The sequence below is a fragment of the Bacillus rossius genome, chromosome 2 (assembly GCF_032445375.1).
Source record: "Bacillus rossius redtenbacheri isolate Brsri chromosome 2, Brsri_v3, whole genome shotgun sequence".
Taxonomy (NCBI): Eukaryota; Metazoa; Arthropoda; class Insecta; order Phasmatodea; family Bacillidae; genus Bacillus; species Bacillus rossius.
Genome location: NC_086331.1, coordinates 84,761,143 through 84,776,297, shown reverse-complemented (window position 1 = coordinate 84,776,297; position 15,155 = coordinate 84,761,143). Strand labels below are relative to the sequence as shown.

The window sequence follows — 15,155 nt, the reverse complement described above, 5'->3', positions numbered from 1 at the left end:
GTTTTCAAGATGACATTTTGGTAACAGGCGCTACCAAGGAAATTCACTGGCGAAATCTTCATGGACTGTTACAACGTCTGCAGGACTCTGGTTTCAAGGTAAATAAAGCGAAATGTGCATTTTTCCGTTCATCAGTCTCTTTTCTGGGGCATAGGGTAGATAAGGAGGGGTTGCATACGAGTAATGACAAAGTCAAAGCAGTAGTAGATGCGCCGCCACCTCGTAGTGTCAGCCAGTTGAGGGCATGGCTAGGTCTGGTTAATTACTATGCCCGTTTTCTGCCTAACCTAGCCACGGTGTTGGCACCTTTACATGAGCTTTTGAAAAAGGGTCATAAGTGGGTCTGGGCACAAAGCTGTGATTCTGCCTTCAAAGAGTTAAAACAGCTGATTGTCTCTTCACATGTTGTCATACACTACAACCCAGATTTGCCAGTTCGTTTGGCATGCGATGCGTCCCCATATGGTGTGGGAGCAGTCCTAAGCCACATCCTACCCAGCGGGGAAGAGAAGCCAGTTGCATTTGCTTTTCGCACCTTGTCGTCTGCAGAGAGAGGGTATTCTCAGCTAGATAGAGAAGCCTTAGCAATTATATTTGGAGTTAAAAAGTTCTTTCAGTACTTGTACGGCCGAAGCTTTACCCTGATTACCGATCATCAACCATTAACACACATTCTAGGTAGCCATTGTGGTATTCCGCAGCTCGCTGCCAATAGGCTGCAGCGTTGGGCAGTGCTTCTTCAGGGTTTCGACTACACAGTTCAGTACGCCAAAGGTGACGCCAATTCGAATGCTGATGGCCTCTCTAGGTTGCCACTTCCAAATGTTGAGCCTTCTTCAACCCAATTTTCATATTTGGATGTTGGAGTGTCAGAGTTTTTGCCAGTGATGCCTCAGGAAATCAGGCGAGAATCTGAAAGGGATGGAGTGTTAGGTAAAGTCATTAGGTGTCTTAGAGATGGTTGGGCCACGCAACTGTCCAACACGCTCAAACCATTTTATGACAAAAGAAACGAACTTGCACTAGAAGGGGGCTGCGTTTTGTGGGGGCACCGGGTCGTCATTCCCCAAGCCTTGCAGGAGTTGCACACCAGTCACTTTGGTATATGCAAAATGAAAGCCTTGGCACGTTCGTATGTATGGTGGCATCGGATAGACAAGGATTTGGAGAGGGTAGTTTCTTCTTGTACCCCATGCTTCCAGAACAAGTCCTTGCCAGACAAGTCAATCCTGCTGCCGTGGGCGTGGCCCGACCGGCCTTGGCAAAGAATTCATGTGGATATCGCCGGTCCATTCATGGGAAAGCATTTCCTAGTCCTTGTGGATAGCCATTCAAAATGGCCAGAAATCAGTGTTCTTCCCAGTATTACGTCGGATGCAGTGATAACACAGTTGCGTTGGTGGTTCGCTGTATACGGGTTGCCAGAACAGCTAGTTTCAGATAATGGTGTTCAGTTCTCGTCGGAAGAGTTCAATCGTTTTTGTAAACAAAATGCCATAAGGCACACATTTTCACCTCCATATCACCCTTCCTCAAACGGTCTGGCGGAAAACATGGTCAGAACCTTTAAAAACAAACTCAAGTCATTGGTTCACTCTAATGTTCCGCTCAACACAGCCTTACCCCGCTTCTTGTTGAGCTACAGAATAACCCCCCATACAGTCACGGGGGAGTCACCTAGCAGTTTAATGTTCGGTAGGGTTGTTCGTAACCGTTTGTCGTTACTAGCCCCGTCTGTAGCCACCACTGTTGCAACTCGCCAAATGGGTTCGGTGGTCTCACGTTCCGCCCTCAGGAACAGAGCTTTTGAGGTGAATGACAGTGTTGGGTTTACCGTTTATGCACGTGGGAAACAGAGTTGGGAGAAGGGGGTGGTCGTTGGCAAGTTGGGTCCACTCACGTACAGTGTGCAAGGGGCCAGCGGAGTCACCCATCGCCGCCACCTAGATCAGCTTCGCCCCCTTCCGCCGTTGTCGCAGATGGAGGCAAACACAGTCAGCAGCAACAACATGCGGGTCAGTGGTAGAGAAACACAGCTGCCACCCTGCCACCAAACGTCCTCAACTTCGGAGCCTACAGGCGGCAGGGCAGCACTGACAGAAAAGGAGCCACAGGAAAACCTGATGGAAAGTGCAGCTGGCAGTGTCCAAAATGAAGAAAGGAGTAGGTGTAGTGATGCGGAAAGCGGGTTTAAGGGGTTTGTGCAAGGGGAAGACAGTGTATTCGTGAGTGGTGATGCCAGTAGTCAACGATACCCCAAAAGGAACAGGGTCCCCAAAAAAATGATGAACCTGTGATGTGTGTGAACATACATTTCTAGTAGTACTCTTTGTCCATGTGTCGTTGTTTGTTTGTTCGCTACTATGGGTAGGAGAGGAGTGTGGTATATTGTGTGCTGCCAGGTTGGCAACGCACGTCCGGACACATAGTTCCGGGATGGAGGCTGGTGATACACGGCCAAACAAAGACTGTTGGCAGTTTTGTACATTGTAATCCCAAGGTTACTACAAGTTTATTTCCGATAATAAATATTTCCCAGTTTTAATTATGTAAAAGTATACTATATTTGAGAATGACTATAGCTACAGACTTGTATGTAATCAAGGGTACTTTTGGTCATAATTAGGCTATAAGATTATCCCGGAGTATAATGTGTATCAAGAAAACTTTTTTTTTTCATTCAATTAATTTCCACCAAATAACAAATATAAAGACTTTATTATTGCATTGAGATAATTAAGAGCAGTCTTAACAGGAAAAAATATCAGACATTGTTGGTGCCAATCCATGGGCCCCAAAGCCCTTCTAAAGCCATTATGAGCTGACCCTGTAGGATGTGGTTCGTATATGTAAGGTTTCTCTTTTTAAATATATAAACTTTTAATGTCATGTGTTTTTAAGTGCTGTGTATTTTGCATGGCCAGTGAGGCTGCACCATTTCCCGTGTGGAATCCCTCAGCTTGTCCAGGGCTGAAGCGTACTACCTCACACCTTGTAACCAAGCTCACACTTTCTCACTCCTTGAGACTGCACTTTTTTGCCTGTTTCATGCAGCCAATTACTCGTATCCAACACCACAGCTGCCTACGGACATGTGGAGTCAATGTTTGCCAATTGAACCATTAAACACGCCGATAACAGAATGTGTCTGCGTAAATATTCTTGTTCCAGCTGCCTTGAGTTAAAGACTGACCCTGTAACCTTCCCCTATCCCTATTGCTCTACTGATTGTGAATCTGTGCACTGCCTCCCAACAACGCAGATTGCGTTCATCCTCAACACAGCAAGCCATATGGCAACATTTAGCTACTCAAGCACTCAAAAGTCACACTTTAAAATTGGTAGTTAGAACATGAGTAGTTCTGTTAGTGAAACATTTTTCTGGAACTGTTTTTCAAACATTTTGAACATCAGTTCTGCAATAATAAATATAACATTTTTAATGCATGAATTATTTCTTGACAATAATGAGGGTTTAGGAAGGAAAGGGCATCAGCCATAGTGACCTCTCCCCCACCTTTTCCAGCCTTCTTAATTATGAGTTGCACGTATGATATAACTTCCAACTACACAAATATAGGTTTAAAACTTGCAAACATACACAAAATAAGTTAAGTTGAAATTATTTTTCAATAAGTCAACTAGACAAAACTGCAAAAAAAGTATTCACTAATCAATTTTAATAATAATAAACTGATTGTCACCAAATAACTGATACAATTATTGCCACTACATTAATTATGAACATTGGAATATTGTAGTAAATTGTTGGTTGGTAAAAATGTTCATTTAATATTTTCTTTTGATTGGTGTTTAAAAAAAATAATATATTCTCAATGTTGAACTCAATCTGAGAGCAACATTATACTTATTTTCTGGCTAAAAAAAAATATATATACTGAGGTAGAAGTTCACTAAATTAGTTAAAATACACTCACGTTGTAAAGGAGAACTTGAAGCAACAGAAGGCAGTACTTTCCTGGCTGCCTCTTCAGAAATTAAAGTCTGTCTTCGAGAAACTAAATCTGGCACATTATCTGATGGTGGAACTGCAACTGGAGGTGTGGTGGTTTCAGCTGCACCTGTAACACATGTCGTTACTAAAACATCACAAGAAATATCTATTTGAGTTTGTTTGTATGGTGCAAAAGAACAAATAAAACAATACTGTATAATACTCGTATAATTGTCGCACATTTTATTCTAAAATCAAGTTTGAAAAGTAGGGGTGCGACGAATATGCTGGGAAAAAAATTTTTGTTTGGTAAAGTTATTCATAAAAACAAAACCCGTTCATGGAAAGTACGTTTATTTAAAAAAAGGTGGAGTATACAAGAGCACGCCAAACAATATATATTAATAATTCCTTAAACAAACACCTTTCTTCAACTTTAAATAGAAAAACCAAAACTCTAACGCGAACGCAAGCCACTTGAATCTGACGTGAACTAACGTGTCGTAGTACACACTTGCCACGAAAGAATGCGGGCTATCAAATGTAGTTAACTCGGCACCTGACAGAGAGCGCTCGTTGCATGCACTTGGCGAGATATCGATATTCGACTACGTGCGCGCACTCTTTACGGGAAGCAACATAACCAAACATGAATGATGCGCTGGCTACATTTTTATAAGCGGTACGCCGTGGCAACGCAGACAATCAGATAAAGGAAATAACGTTTAAAAACGTCTTTATAAGAAAATTTACATGTTAAACAACTTCGTATTTCCATTAATTAAATAAATAAGTGGTAATGACTGACATTAAATTTTAGATTATACCTACACCGCAGCGACGCAGACGATCAGATAAAGGAAATAACGCTTAAAAACGTCTTTATAAGAAAATTGACACGTCAAACAACTTCGTATTTTTCTGTTAATTTATTAAGTAAGTGGTAATGACTGAATAAATATTAGATTTATATTTTAAAATACATCGTTTTATACGGAAAAGATACCTACACAAAGCGCTCTGCATCTACTAGCAGGACCAAAAACATCATGCGACGTAGTCCCAAGAAACTGCTTAGTCTTAGCTCACACAGAGCCAGATCTATGACAACCCGAGACCAAAATGTTAACTGGACAGGACAGTTGCCATGAAACACAACAGAAACATGCACACTGGAACGTAATGAGCTCGGGAACAGACATGAAAATTATCTAACTTCTTTCCGACAAACTCCTGTGTGCTTGCCAACCAGCCATTAGATAACCACATTCTGTTTGCAATTATTGGGGGAAAAAACCTAAATCCTTGGCAATTTATAATTTGGTTTATCACTTCTTTAATGACAGAAATTTTTTTTGGACAATGTTGAGGGATTGTAAGTTGCATGACTATGAAACATATCACACAAAGTTAGAACATCAGGAGGAAAGTCACATAGCTAAACTTCTAAGTTGTGGTAGAGAAAGCACATCACATCTGATCCAAGAATGTTAGCGGACTGTCAAGGTGAAAACTACGTCAACATTTCCTACCGTACCAAAATAGTTATGTGTAGCTCAAGATTAATGTAAAAACAAAATAAAATAAAATAATGATAAGCAGTGGACAGCCCCTGCTCACGATTGCTCCTTACTTGGCTAACGACAGGGTAGTTAGTGAAGACAAAGGGATGATAAGTTGGATACGTTTATGGCCTAAGAGTTCTCTTTTTTGTCACGTATTTCCACTGCTGTAAAAATTCCTGTTTCCTCAAATATGAAAAGAAAATATGTTGCCTTTGCAGAAACTTAGCATGTTTCACCATCCAAATGAAATTTGATTTATACCTAATTTTTTTTATATATTTCTTTAATAGGAAAAGTAAAGGAAACAGCAAAATTATTCAAGCTATATAAACTATTTTTAAATACAGAAATTAAATTTTTCCAGGTTTTTTTAAATCTGCAAACCAAAATTACAGTATATCTGAAGTACTAAAACATGATCACAAAGTTAATGTATTTTGAGTAAATAAACACATTTTTGTGTACTACTTTATCAACGGGTACTTGGACTACTGCTGTTGTATGCTTTCATTGGTTCCTATTATTTTATGTTATTTTTTGTGAAGAGAAAACAAAAAAAAACATAAAACACTAGAACTTATTGTAAAAATAGTTTACACTCTATTCATATTCAAAAACAAAAACATGCAACTAACATGACTAATCAAGGGAAGAAATCAAGTCCCACAGGCAGCTTGAGTACTGTACCTACTACACACAACACACAAAAAATTAGTGTGAAACATTATAATGTAACAACACAACAGTAACTATTACAAAAAAGTTAATGCTAAGTTAATTTATCTTTAAAATGAAAACATGTTAATGAAATACAGACCACAATGAAAACTGCACAGATTAATAACTATAAAATATATTTACAAAGCACAAATTAGAAACTGGGAAATGCATTAGTGAGTTATTTTATCTGCCATGCCAACATATCAATCAGAGATTGCAAACACAAATTACAGAAATACGGACCAGTCAAATTCCACTTCCTAATGAGAACGACGTGGGCAACAAGCACTAATGCCACACCAACGCCAAACTTAAGAGCAACTGCAAAACAAATCATTCAAAAATTATCAAACATATCACTTTGCGGAATTCAACATCAATTTCAAAAACAAAAAGAATAAAATAACTACTATGCATTTCCCATCAATTAATACTAAAATAAGTCCCTGCAGCAATATTTTCTTAAGGAACACATATTTCTATAAAGTAATACCTCAAATTAAAAATTACACTTCTTTAAAAACATTAAATTTCCTAATTATTTTCATTCTTTAACATGGAAGTTTTTATGCATATATTGCTAATTTTACTTTCATTTGGTAGAAAAACTTAGATTTTACACTTCAAGAGAAAAAAGATAATTTGAAATATTTATGTATTAATTTGACAAGTTTTAAGTAAATGTATATATGACTGTGCAGATATGCCTACTGAGTAAGTTTATTTTGGAGAAAACACAAACTGCAGATTGGTCTAACATGTGACAACAAACACTAAATTGTTTTAATGTTGATGAAATATAATTTCAACAAGAGGCACATTCCAATCAAACAAATTCCACAGAGTAGATATATCTCTGCTGCATATTTTAAAAAATAAACTGGCCAAGCACACAGCACCAGACCAGACAAGGAACATTATACTTTTTGTGAGAAAATGATACATTGTTTGAAACAAAGTGAAAAGCTAGTGTTTCATCATATTCAGGTTAAAATAATATGGAAAATGTACAGCAGGTAATAAGTCAGTTTTTTTTTGCTTACAAATATTTTAATATTATAACATGTTAGTATAGAGATGTGCATCTTCAATACTCCACCATAAATTAATTAAACATGGAGTAATCCTAGCTTTAGGACTATACCTTTTTAGTACATATGTTTATTCAGTAATAAAAAAGAAATATTTTAAATTGAGTAAGAGCATTCTCAGGGACTACTTCAAAACATTGGTAACATGAAGATAAAGTGCTCTGTTCATAAAATATTAATTAATTTGGACTAATTTACATTTCCTTTAATGCTTCAGCTCAATAAAAGCAAATTAACTTAGAATTTCATTTATGAGTACACAAGCAGCCTGGATATGGTACCTTTATCATCATTTTTACAGATTTAAATAAATAAAATTGCGTTCAAGTCAAGCAGATGTACTACAATGTAAAACACATCACTCTGGAAGCTGGCATCATTTATATTTCAGATTTAAAATTTTTTACAGTAATTTTCCACAGCATTTGCTTGGTGGATAGTTAAAAAAATATACAAGCACATGACTAATTCAATATAAAAAATTATGTAGTAAATTGAGAAACATACATGCAAACTGACTAAGTGCTCACACTGCATTGGGAGCCAGTTAAGAATTTAATTACTAGTGAATTTATAATTAAGTTTCATGTTACATTACTTAGGGTGTAACTGTACTTTGAAAAGAAAATCTTGGTCACTTTTTCTAATAAAAATGTAATGATGTGCACTCCTCCCCCTTACAGGAGATCATTTTGTGCTTCGTCTTATTGTTCACATAAATGAATGGGTGAGTGCCTAGTTGTGGCTGGATACGGTTGGCAGCACTAAAACATTTTAAGCTACTGCCTATTCAGGGGTATATTTGTGTTAGTTAGACGGGATGGTAAAGTGCGATGTTCGCTGGTGCTCCTAGCACGGTATCTCCTCTAAGTGCAATACTGTGGACTGATGCATAGTCTTTTCATTGTGCATAGGGTAACTATGAGATTCGAGTGGTAACTATACCATTAGATGAAGGAGAAATGAAGATAAAGGTATAATGCAAGTTGCCTTGAGTACTTCCACGAATCTGTACCAAGCTTTTTATCTCTAAAAATTACTATAAAAAATATAATTTTACATATTTTCACTCTCCTAAAAATATAGTTTAGAAACAAAATACGGAAACAGAACTACTCATCTGCCCTCAGAGTATTCTTAAACGCATTTCTTAAACATACCCCACTAAGACATCTTTAGTAGTTTTCAATTTGCGTGGTTTCTTCTGAAGCTCTACACAATGAGTATATGCCCAGAAGGTGGGGCCCTTAATTTGTTTTGTATGGTCACCAAGTAATGGCACTGGCAGCAGGTGACATTGCATAATGCAGCATGTAGAATGGCTTGACGACCAGTGAGCAAGGAAAGAGGTGCGCCGGAGTGAAACTGTGCTTGTTCCATGGTGTGGTGACAGTCAAAAGAGGCTAGCAGTGAAGGACTTCATGAGGGTTGGATTGAGCAACACTGCTGATGGGGGCATCGATCATTGGTAAGAAGGTAAATGTAAAACTGCCTCAACATTTCAGAACTGACATTTAACAGTCAAAACATTAATTATAGAAGAATGGGCAAGCAAGGGCACAAACTATAATTTGGTAAAGGAACGAATGGGCTCTTAGGTAAATTAAACCCTCCACTCTGGGTGTAATAAATGCTAACTTATTGTTGATAACAAACAAGACTTGGAAGCATGTGCTGACTTATGTAAAGGAAACACAGTAGTGTGTAGAAAATGCAGAGCCAGAAAGAGTGAGTGGCAAATAAATATAGCTTAACTGCTACAAGCATTTGCTGCAGAGTTACCGTGGAACTTAGACTAACTGGGTTAATCTATTATGGTGTTTTAAGAGAAAATATAGTACAGGAATAAAGTCCTTTAGAGGTAACACACTGAGAGAGGTAATTATGTAAGTGAAAACAACTAAATGTTTTGATTTGATCTTTGGTTTATTATATTATTATTATTCCTTTTTTTCTTGCAGCAGTATTACAGCAAGTACATTATATGAGTTTAAATTATCTTGAACAGAAAGATCGCCATGGGTTGGCAATAAAATTAAACCTGACATTACACACAGGAGTTACTAAGTGAAATTTACAAAGAGCTTGTATCATTATATTTAATAAAGCTGTCGGCTGGCCGCAATGACATTACATCTTCATTTTTATAATACTACCTTAACCAAATACATAGGTGTTAGAATGTCCTATTACTTAGTTTACCTAGTTTTTCTTATAAAATTGTCTCCTTGCCAGCTGTGAAATTTATGATGGACAAACTGTGTAGTGAAGAAAGACCCAGCCGGCAGGCGACACCAAGATGAGATGCTGTCCAACTTATGCTGTTAGAGATCCTGAATCGAAGGACGTGTAAAACTGCCGGACTCCCCAAGGGTATGATTTTGAGGGGGTACAGTTGGACCCACACTATGCAAAGAGACCACCATGCATAGTGAGTCCAGATGGGAAAGAAAAGAGAAAGAAGCCAAAAGATGCAAGGAAGGCAAAAAAAAAATCAAGGCGTATCACTTACCATTTGGTGGGTAGTACTGAATATAAGATCAAATTAGCACGGCCAAGGAAGATGCACGGGACCGAAATGAAATATTATAGCGAAGTGGCATTGCTAAATCGCTACGAGACAGAAAAGCAAACAAAGACAACAAGCGAATAGTATTTTCACGCAAAAGCGACATCTTGCCACAGGCAATGATTGGTCTCTATATTGGTGCAATCGGTGACTAGCTCATTTGCGCACTGGAAGGTAACAGCAGCCGCAAGCCAGCTGGATCTCATATAGTTAAGGAACCTTCCCTGGTGTCGAAAGTGGGAAGGGAAAGGAGCGAAGCTATGCCGAGAAGATGGGAGGAGAATGTAGCCTCTGATTGGCCATAGGACCTTAGGTAGTAGGGAACCACAAAAAAAAAAAGAGACCTGAGCCGAACCGCCTGATGGTTCCCACGACTGTCGGCAGATGACGCACGTGGGCGCTAAGACTAATGACCGGCCGGTAGCCGATGGCTCGGGCTAATGGCTCGGGCTACAGTCGCCATCGGGCGGGAAGGGGAAGAACTAACTCGGCCTTAGTACTACAGACGACCGGCAGGTCGCCCATGAGGAGTGCTAGCAACGCGCTTGGTGGCGTGGCTTTGTTCCACCAGCAGGGAAACTGGATATAGAGACAGTCAATGGGTCAATGCTCCGGACACCTGGTTCTAGGAAGCACAGCGAAAAACAACAGGGGCAAGGGTTACGGGAGCAAAGCTAGCGTAGTGGGAACTTGGCGAAACTGGCCTCTCTGGTGTGTCCTGGTGATAGCGAACAAGATCTTCACGCCTGACTGAAAGTCGCTGACTTCAGCCGACATCTTAGAAAGCTCATGCTCCAGTAGGGGCTGATGAGAGCAATAACTCCGAGAAGGAGTCTCGCTCGGACTCACAATAAGGGAGAGGAATTACATCCCAGGCATGATCAGGAGTGAGGAGAAAAGGATGAGCCATGCTGAATTAACGTGAGACTGTTCGATCATCAGCGTGCGACGATAAGAATCACAAACGGAAACCAGTCCAGCAAAGTTTAAATTGGAGAGTACAGTAAGAAAAAAAATTATATTAGCTAGGTAAATCAGATTTTAAAAAAACATAAAATGAAGGTAAAACCTTGAATTGTGCCAAGGGGCATAGGCGTACCCAGGGGGGGTGTTTTGGGGGTTCAACCCCCCCCCCCCCCCCCCCCCCACCCGAAATAAGGCAAGAAAATTATGAACACTCATGTCATTCGAGCTCAATTTCTAAATACAGAGCAACGAGAGAAATAACGTCCCATGCAGCCCAATTGGTATGTAAACGTAAACAAATTTGAATTGCAGTGGTTGGTTCATGATTGATCAGTCTAAATTCTCAAAATCGCGGTGATTGGTCTATGGAATAATCAGTTCAACTCTACTTTGATTATGTTTTATATTTGCTTAGTAGAATTGGGCATTGAGTAACAGTAGTGATTGCAACCTAATTTCATACAAAACTCTATAAAACTATTAAAACGTGGGGGGGGGGGGGGGGGGGGGATGGGACATTTTTTGGTCGTTTTGTCAAGTCAGGTACTTTCATTTAAATAATGTACATCTGTACGTATAACACGAAGAAAAAAGTTTGATTATCGCAAGGTGCGTAATTTTAAACGACTTTTACAAACATTGAAAAGCTGAAATGTAAATTTCTCGCCTCAGATGAAAGGGACCTCGTTGAGTGCAACGTGGTGTGAAGTTGTGTTTGAGTCAGTAGCTTAATGGCCTCCAACTAAATGTGTAGGTGTTTTTAGTGAATATTGTAATAGAACAATATAATTTAATATATACACACACACACACACACACACACACACTAGCTGCCCGAACCAGCTCGCACGGCTATACTAATGGGGGGAAAATGAGACTAAATATCCCATTTACATTAATAAAAAATGAAATAAAATGCAATTAATTTTGACAAAAATGTATTACGATGCTTTGTAATGTACCGGAGAGAAAACGGGTAGCACCGATGGTTTCCCGCTTCTCGAGCACGCAACGTACAACTGATGTACCCATACTTCGCTACGGCAGTCTGCAGGCAGTACACTCTTGCGCCGTTCATTATGCATGCCCCTCCTTGTGGGTACGCCACTGCCGCACCTCGAATGGAAAAAAAATCAAAGCAATTCTTCCTTGCCATGGAGACGCAGAAGGCATAAACAATGCAAAATCCCGCTGTCCCACTGTTGCCCGGGCTTAACCACCCTTGGGAGTTGATTTTCGGAAAACGTCATCCTGCATAACATGAGGAACATTACTGTCAAGTTCAAGTCTGTAAGATATAAAATTGAAAAAAAGGGGGCAATTTTTGATATTGAAAATCCCAGTAAAATTTCAACGGGTATGAGGACTGCACTAACAGTGAATTAGTTGTTGCCATAGAGACGAATGATGCATCAACAAAGCAACAGCCGTTGCCATGGTGATTTTCTACCAAAAACTGGAATTTTTATATTTTACACCCCCAAAACTCCCTTCGGAAAATCATATCTTAGTGAGCGTCTTCATACATCACAAAATGAGTAACTATGATAAGTTTCAATCGGTTGAAAGATTTCAAGTCAATGGTTATGAGTCAGTCAATTGTATTTAGCACAAATATATTTTTAAATTTAAATAATTTTAGATAAAATAATAATTAAATCTATACAGAAATATGCCTCGAATTGAAAAAAAAAAATCGATCCAAGCGATGCCCGTTGCCATGAAGACGCAGAAGGCATAAACAATACAAAATCCTGTTGTCATGGAGATGGAGTACCCACTGTTGCCAGTGCTTAACCACCCTTGGGAGCTGATTTTCGGAAAACGCTGTCATTAATCGAAATAAAATGTAGCCTATATATAAAGTTGGCCAAAGTTACAAATATTTGTGCGAAATTTCATTAAAACCAATGCAGTAGTTTCAGAAATTAGCCCGAACAAACATCGTGACACGAGATTTTTATAGATAAAGATATAATTCTGTTTTGCTATACTTGAATTGTAAAGCCTGAATTACAACAGCCCGTCGCATCCGTCCGTCATCCGTTCGTCCGTCAGCCACCAATAGATATACAACTTCATTTCACTTCACTGCTTGGATTTTGGCCTTGAGCAGTATCCGTTTAGCCAGAAATATCAATTTCATTATTCTTTTTCATCATCTTTCATCGCAAGTGTATATTTTGAATAAGTCTCGATTTTACTCCCATGCCTTACCCGGGACTCGAACCCAGAACCTCTCCACCATAAGCCGGTGTGCATCCGACTACGCTACGGAGGTCGGGTGGCGATTTACAACACTCCACTCGTCTGTCATAATATTTTCTCCATGTCAATGCTGACAACTGTTGAGAAAACTTAGCAATTTGGGGGGAAAAAATTATCATATGTAATTGTATTACTTAATAAACAATTATGTAAAGTAAGTACTTGAAACTCATTAAACTCAAGAGTGTTTAATTTTTTTTTCGGTATGTATTTTCACATTTCCAGAGTTACCATACGTAATTATAATACTTCCGTGACTTAGACCATTTTTGTTTCAAAAAAGATCTTTCGAAATGTGTCTAAACGTAAGCTAAGAAATGATTTTGGAATCACCTAAACAATTAAACAAACTTTAATACATTTTAATATAATATTTTATATGCAAACACCTAGAAGACATTAGGAGGTTATACATAGTTTCATCCGTTCACCCGTCAAAAGTATAAAGTTACCAAGCTTTAGCCGGACTAGTGGATGACATTTTTCAGTCCATCTTATTGGGTGCAGGTCACGTAATTGACAGACGGATGACGGATGGACGGGCTATTGTAATTCCGGCCTTAGTTGCTAACACCCTTACAATCAAATTATACATCAATTATTCTATTGTCATGCCGTCAACTTATTAGGAATAAGTTTGTAAAGTGCGTACGTAAATTTGTTAAGTTAACTAATTATTTTTATATTTTTGTATATATATATATATCTTTTTGGGGGGTTTTGTAGGTATTTTAATATTGTAATGTGAACTTACGTAAGTTAATTGAAATAAAAATACATGCAAATTACATATCAACAATAGTCCAGGTTAAAAAATGAAATTTGAGACTATTCTATTTATTTACTCAAGAAATAATTAATTTTTGGTGTTTATGCAATTTTTATTAAAAATCTGGAAGAACACCCCCCGAAAAAAATTCCTGGGTACGCCTATGCCAAGGGGTCACTGATTCCTGGCACATAAAGATAAAAACTTCATTAAAGTGTTACAAATAGGTCAGGATATATAAATACTCTGTAATCATTTAAGAATGCAAATGTGTACTGTTCTACATGAAGGAAGTAATGGAGCAAACCTCAGGGAGGAATTTCCCATGGATTGAAGGAGCTAACTTTGCAATGTTTATTGCCGTTACAGTTCTGAAGATCAATGCGTTAAATAAGTTTGATGTTGAATAAGCAAGACACCTGTGGGCTGCTCTTAAACCCAGAATGTGTCAGGCTTATAATTATTGTATTGCTGTGTGTTCATAACGAAAATCAGGAAAAGGGTTAACATGTTTCATTTATGTGATTTTAAGGATTCAACTTTAACAGGATCCCTTACATTTGATTGCATGCTGTGTGTTTGCAGTAGCATAGTAGAGCCGTACATTTTTTTAACCTTTAAGGGTTGCCACAATAAAAATTCAACATTTACCTACATAATCTTACAACTAGAAAATGTTATAACAATTAATATTAATTTCTTGGTTTACTCCTAAAATTGACCAAGTTAAAAAGTGGCAAAAAAAAGAGATCAAATTACAATCTTCCTAATTAAGGGTAGAAGTATAACTCAAAAAAATGCCTAAGTCAATAATATCTCAATCAGTCAACAAGGAATTAAAATGTTGCTATTCTGACCAAGTCTCAATAGTTAAAATATTGTTTGTGAAAAATTGAAAACTTATCCACTTTTGGCAGTATACTGGACATTATGTCTATGTGTAAAAAATATTTTTCATTTCAAATTAAGAAATAATGACAATAACACACACATATATGCACTTTAAAAAACTAGATAATAAAAGTAATTTATTTTTTATATTTTATGCATATATATATAAGAAAAATGATGTCACATGTTTCACACACAATTTATCTAGGTCAGAATTTGCATTGTCATAAATGCAGCATCACTCAACAACATATGCTTTCAATTTAATTTTTTTTCTACAGCTAGTCTAAAATTATTAATAAAATAAAAAATACAGAACAGTTCCATAATTTTCCTGAAAATAATTTTTGTATACAAATAA

The 15,155-nt window shown here is 37.9% G+C and overlaps 1 protein-coding gene across 12 annotated transcripts in view; it reads right to left on the bottom strand.

Annotated features, from left to right (window-relative positions):
- Window positions 1-15,155, bottom strand: part of LOC134529422 (aspartyl/asparaginyl beta-hydroxylase) — a 191,283-nt gene that overhangs the window by 70,797 nt on the left and 105,331 nt on the right. For 9 of the 12 annotated variants that reach the window (XR_010074571.1, XR_010074574.1, XR_010074573.1 and 6 more), the window contains 2 exons: window positions 6,484-6,561; window positions 3,939-4,082 (listed from right to left, as the gene is read on the bottom strand). Coding sequence is in view for 8 of the 12 variants with exons in the window: in XM_063363480.1 (XP_063219550.1) it covers window positions 3,939-4,082; window positions 6,484-6,561 (222 nt within the window). In the remaining 4 variants the exon portion in view is untranslated. The remainder of the gene's footprint in view (window positions 1-3,938; window positions 4,083-6,483; window positions 6,562-15,155) is intronic. The other 3 variants (XM_063363483.1, XM_063363482.1, XM_063363488.1) reach the window with 1 other exon arrangement.